General features: G+C 28.1%; 2 protein-coding genes across 4 annotated transcripts in view; one reads left to right on the top strand and one right to left on the bottom strand.

Annotated features, from left to right (window-relative positions):
* LOC108687582 overlaps window positions 1-3712 on the top strand; it is an 11074-nt gene extending 7362 nt beyond the window's left edge. Inside the window, exon 7 of the mRNA XM_018193432.1 lies at window positions 3625-3712. Coding sequence (XP_018048921.1) covers window positions 3625-3712 — 88 coding nt within the window. The remainder of the gene's footprint in view (window positions 1-3624) is intronic.
* LOC108687588 (monoacylglycerol lipase ABHD12) overlaps window positions 1-4149 on the bottom strand; it is a 6344-nt gene extending 2195 nt beyond the window's left edge. The window contains exons 1-2 of one of the 3 annotated variants that reach the window (XM_018193438.1): window positions 3762-4149; window positions 2909-3046 (exon numbers count right to left, since the gene is read on the bottom strand). In XM_018193438.1, the coding sequence (XP_018048927.1) occupies window positions 2909-2979 (71 nt within the window). In that variant the 5' untranslated portion in view covers window positions 2980-3046; window positions 3762-4149. Of the gene's footprint in view, window positions 1-845; window positions 923-2908; window positions 3047-3761 lie in introns of those variants that run through there. The other 2 variants (XM_018193440.1, XM_018193439.1) reach the window with 2 other exon arrangements.
* Between the last annotated feature and the right edge of the window lie 2291 nt (window positions 4150-6440).

Raw genomic sequence — 6440 nt, 5'->3', positions numbered from 1 at the left:
GTGTGTGTGTGTGTGTGTGTGTGTGTGTGTGTGTGTGTGTGTGTGTGTGTGTGTATGTGTGTGTAATTGTATAAATAATTGATGATTTAGCAAAGCTTGGTTTATCATTGGTGCAATTAATCACGATATTAAATTAAAGATTTAATGTCATGGTATTAAAAGTTAAAAGTAATGAGATATAGTAAAAAAGTTTCAAAATGTATAGGCTGTCCTGGAATCACTCGAAGTGCTTTATGATGCACATTTTGCTAACTATAAAACTAACTTTCCTTTAATAGAAAATGTTGTGTATTTGTCCTGTATAATTAATAACTAATAGAACAATACCTTCTAAATAATTAAAAATGTATTAGAATTTTATTTTGTACTAAAAAAAACCATATTACAAAGTATATATTCAAAATAGAACAAATTATTACATCGAGAGAGAAGATTGACTTCAGATTAATTGAATGATTCTAAAAAAAAATTATGAGATTCTTGGATTATGTAATTATTATTAATATCTATTAATTAATAATAATTAATTTTACGACGTTACTTAAGTAGTTTGCGTTTGCTACAAATACACGGAACAATTAGAGCTTAAAAAGAAAACCAAAACAGAGAATAGCAATGATAAAATTAATAAAGATATAATGCTGGATGCAATAGCTATTAAAAAAGTAAATACACACATATGCAGATAAAGTTCTTATGATTAAATATTATACGTTAAACATATAATACGTATTATGTTTAAGAAATAAAACTTATTCAGATAAAAAAAAATTAACAAATTTATTTTGAAATTGCAACCAAATATATGCAAAGTAAATAATATATATCATATATTAATATTGTACCTTATTATTATTAAGTTCATAGTAGTCACAGAACATTATATTCTTTTATGCGCTTATAATTCAGATACACTTATGACACACAAGACATAATATCTTATCTCTTAATGTTTGCGACATATAATTATTATTAACTAAGTCTCTAATACTTATGTAATTATTCGATTATGTTATACACATAATGTTACACCTACAAATATCACAAAAAGAAAGCTTTTTTTAATTAATTGTAAGTATAAATATTATAAATACACGTTTCATTAATTTTTATTACATAAAATTCATATTTTATTATTTTATCGGTTTTACATCCACTTTCACTTCACTCTATTTTATTTATGTATAAATTTATTTAAATCATATATATTTAGTAAAATTAATTTTATAAATCTATACTAATTTATATTAAATTGCATTTTACACAATTTAGCTTTATCAATTGTAAACTTTTAATTGTTAACTTACAAATAATAATTATATTTAAATAAAAAATTTTTTTCATATTTTTCAACCCGAATATTGCAAAATGAAGATGCTGTGTAATTACTTTTTATTCGAGTTTATCAAGACTTCATACTCTTTTGATAAATTATTATAATTATACATTTCTATTCCAACTTACTGACCACATTCAATTTAACATTTATTTTATAACTGTCACCTATAGCTTCATAGAGATAAAATTATTTCCTCTAAATTTAAAAGTAAAATCCAATCGGCACAAACTGTCGGCAAAAACTGCCAATAGTTGCAAAATAAATGTTCTGCTGAACGCGACCATTTACAATAACTGATTAATTTATAGAGCTGTTTAAAGTTTAAAGTTCTTTTCGTATTTTTAAATTGGAAAACGCACTATTTAGCAGTGGCGTAATAAAGAAAGATTGCACCCGGAGTGGTCTCTTCTTTCTCACAAACTTCTATGGCTTTTTTATTACACTACCGATATTACACCGCAATTGTCAATAGATCTATTTTGCAGGTTTCGCCCCTTTGCTCCTACATACGTTTTTGTAAATTACGTAAAAAATAAGCAACAATATCTAAATTTTAAGTAACTGAAAACTGAAAACATTTAATAAATCTATTTTTTTTAATAATGGTGATATTCATAGTCCATTCGTATTTTAAAACTGCCTTAACTAATGTCTTAAGATGCTAATATCCTCTGATTGGTTTATGATAGCTTAACACTATACTTAAGACAATTTCAAATATAAGAATCGACTATGAATATCGGTCTAAAATAAATCATGCGGAGAAGAAAAGAATTATAAGCATTAATAGTATAAAAAAAAACAGTTTTCTTATTCTTACCGAAAATTATGGCAGCATTCGATGAAAGGAACGCTAATAATAAAACTCATAGATTAAACATTCGAGTTTAGAACATTAAAAATGCATTTATATATTTGCCTTTAACAAAATGTCACAAACAAATTTATTCCTACTACAGCAAAAAAGAATTAGCCATATAAGCTAACAATTTGACTTCAATTCCTTTGTCTTTTATTTGAGAAGCGGAGATAATTTTTATTTACAAATAAATCTTCGAACCCAAATTTTTGCTTGTAACGAGAAAGTACTGCTGAATTAATATCTTTGCTAAGACAGAACTTAAGGCGAATCGTCTCTTACTACGTCATTGCTGCTTAATAAATTATGATGAAATATAAAAAAGTTATTTATAAAAATAACAAATAATGTTTTGATAGAATATTTTTCTGTGTTCAGTTCTGTTTAATTATATCATGCCATAGCTAGCTTATAATGATTAATTTGTAATCACTCTGACTTGCAAGTGACTGACAAGAATAACTGCAGAATATGTCACGCTGTGTGTATTATCACAGTAGGCACACAATTGCACTTGAAAAATCAAGTCGACATAAATTTTAGCCAACAAAGAAATAAATCGATTTTATTTATTGTCTCTTTTGAATAAGCTTGCGAGCTATATTATAATGCACAGTTACATAAACAAAAGAAATACAAAATTATTTACAAAGGTTTATAATTATTTAAAACAAAGGTTTACAATTATGAAAAAGAATAAAGTAACTTACATTCCCATGTACCAAATCTCAAGGATGACGATTGGTATTATTGCTGCTAATAGTAGGTACATCGACATCATGTTAATGGTTACTGTTTCTTTACAGTATTTTCTTGTCACAAGTCCTTTCTTCGATCAATTCCACAAACTTGTTATAAGAGATTGTTTTATTGTTATTATGTTAAGTTATTGTTATTATGTATGAGTGAATGTAAATTATTTGGATACAAGAAGAAAAAATAATTATGAGAAAATATAATGCATGAATTATATTCATATATAAATATAAATGTGTATTGTATTATATGCATAAAATAATCTTTGTTTACTATTTCTGAGCATTAATAGAAATTTATAATTTACATTATTTATTAATTTATATTATTTTGTCTGACAAGTACAATTATTATACATTTATTAAATATTACATTTTAATTAAAAAATAATATTTCTTTAATAATATATGTCATCTAGAAATAATACGTAATAGACTTAGAGACATAAATTTACTAGAGATTACCTATTTTTATTATCACTTTTCATTTCTATACCTAAAAAATTGTATGAATAAAACTAACAATCAACCAACTTCCTTAAAAATTATACAATGAGTCAAAGCTTCTAATTCTTGACTAAAATAAAAAATTCTGCACATATTCTTTCTCTAGTATACTCTTTACATTTTTTTAGAGTTAATGTAAAGTTGTAGATAATAACTATGATTAGTATAGCGACTCTAGTACCTAGAAAAACGATAGTAAAAGTTACGCTATCGATTAAGAAAAATCGATTCCGAACAAAAAAAAGGAATTAACTTCTACAGACAAAGAGTGCCTACATGCAGTTTTAAATGAGGCGAGTACCTTCTCACAAAACGTTTCTTTGGTAACCAATATATCATTATAATTGAATGATATAAAGCATTATCAAACTTGATAACCTGAAGATTGATAGGTATTTGGATAATTAGCACTCATGCTGTTTGTATATACAAATAACAGTTATAACGACAATCGTAACTACGTGTACGTTTACATCACGTACATACAGAAAGCAAAACATCGGACGCTCGGACGAAAATATATTTCATTACGTTTGTCTTATTTAAACGCGACTTTGTGTTTGAGCAAAACTATGTTCGATCGCATGCCTTCGCTATACTCCGGTTTCCACTTAATACTGAATAATACTGAAGAACACGTACACGAGTATACGAGGACTAACGTTAACCAACATTTCAACGGTCAAATCAACCCGTGATCTCGAACGTGATATAGAAGTTCGCTTAAAAAAGTGACATGAAGTAAGAGATTACTAGGTCACAGGGGGTGCTTTCCAATTGCAATATCCCTAGGCACTTTCGTACACACAAGTTGCGTTCCAATTGTCTGTTATCATCGACACAATGCTACATATCTGGGGGATGATCTGTCTTCAAACAAAATAAAAATTAGCGAATTTATTAGAATATTAATAATTTCAATGATCAACATCTCGTAAATTTGCTCACTTTTGTAATTTTATCATTTCAAGATACAGAGGCTGCGTTCGGAAATACTCGTGTGTACTCGGTGTGCACTAGTGTGAGATCGTTCGAAAGAGTGCCACGAAATCATGCGAAAAGCAAGGGGAGTGATGTGTTAATACAGACTTGGATAACGTATAATGCATAAGGGAATCGACCAATCGAAATTCTTCTTTTCTATGGGAAAAAAAAGGACAATTACATCGCGTTTTTGGGTCAGAAAATTTTGAACAGTTATATTAATCTAGTAAGTTTGTTTAAATTTTACTATTTTTTTATTTATTTTTATTCTAATTTTCTTTTTATATTGCTCTGCCTTTAATAATATTTTACGTACATTAAACAGACTATTTATATAAATGTTGTAAAATTGTATGTGTCCAGTACTATTTAGAACAAAACTAACTGTTCTAAGATCGACAATAAGCCTCGCAGGAATTAATAGATCTTTAGACGATGAAGCAACATCCAGTATCTAAAGTTTTATATTACTGATGTCAATTTTTTTTAAGGATTTACAATAATAAGACCTGTTACATTCAGAATATAGCTGGTTGTCAAACCTGTTATTCTGATTCTATAATGAGTCGGAAATTTCAATCGGTAAAGTTGACCAATAGCCAACTTGTAAGATTAACACTGATTAATCAAATTCGTCGATTAAGGTTAATAGGCCTTTTACAATGAGCCATAAGTCATAAATTAGAAGTCAGAGACTAAAAATTGACTACTGTGATTGGTTTATTTCTAACTTATGACTTATAATTTATGATCTATGGCTTATTGCAAAAGGCCCATAAGACTACCAATTCATTGTAGAATTAATATTATATTAATTTGACTTTTCACGATGAAAAATTTTACCGTTGTCTAAAATTGATACAGCAACATATTGTATGCCTTCCAACAAGCGACACAATGATCATGTTATCTTGGTTTAATTGACAAACATCAAGGATGTAATGATCCAATGTGTTATTTGTGTCCCTTGTTGGAAGGCACATATAATTACTCAGTACGATAATAAAATGTTTAATAGAAACCGATAATCGTGGAAGGAATGATTTATATTCCTTTCTTTTTACAATTATATTATATATCGCCATCGTTCCTCTTTACAATCATTCCACCGCCTTTCTTCACCGGTGAATTGTTTAGCTCGAGGTTAGACATAAACGGTGATGTGGAATTGAGATGACACATCACATGGAAACTTTGGGAATACTCGTCACCTAAAGGCACAGGATATCCCCACTACTTCTCCATTAAAGTTACCGAAACACACCAACGAGTGATGTTTCCGAACGCAGCCTAAGCTTGAAATTTTCTAGTGACAATTACATGTTAGCTACGACTATATAAATGAGGTTGGAAGACATTGAGTAGCCGATATTTACTTTTTATTTAATACATGCGGAAAAAGCTACATTTAATCTAACTCTATTCGAAATGGATCTCAATTATGCACAGCGTATACATTCTGTTCCAATTGAATTGCGCACAATGATAATACTTTGTGCATTCCTTTGTATTAAGATGTATTAAGCAATTGGAAAACACCCAATAGGTTTGTTCCGCGTCATACGCTCCAACATGCCCAACATGCTTCAATATATCGCATCACATCAGAGCATTCTCCATAAACTAATTAAGAGCACGCTCCATTTGCTTCACTTCAGAAGATTGTACGATTGAGGTATGTGTACTACGTATGCGTAATGGTTGAAAATATTTTGTATAAAAATATATTTAATAAATGTATTTTTAATATAAATATAAAAATGTAATATAACAATACAGTATAATATTAATAAAATAAAATAACATAAAATAACATAAAATAAATAAATAAAATAAAATAAAATAAGAATAATTAAATAAAATAAAATACAAACCTTTACATTATCTAATTTTTCTCTCATTCGATCAAGATTTTCCCGATGTTCCTGTAATTCTGCAAAAATAGATTTGAGACTCAAGGCTGCATTATTACTGTGACATGTATGCGGCTGTCCTC

The sequence above is a fragment of the Atta colombica genome, unplaced genomic scaffold (assembly GCF_001594045.1).
Source record: "Atta colombica isolate Treedump-2 unplaced genomic scaffold, Acol1.0 scaffold21, whole genome shotgun sequence".
Classification (NCBI taxonomy): Eukaryota; Metazoa; Arthropoda; class Insecta; order Hymenoptera; family Formicidae; genus Atta; species Atta colombica.
The sequence above is the reverse complement of the archived record's forward strand: the minus strand, read 5'-3'. Positions and strand labels throughout refer to the sequence as shown.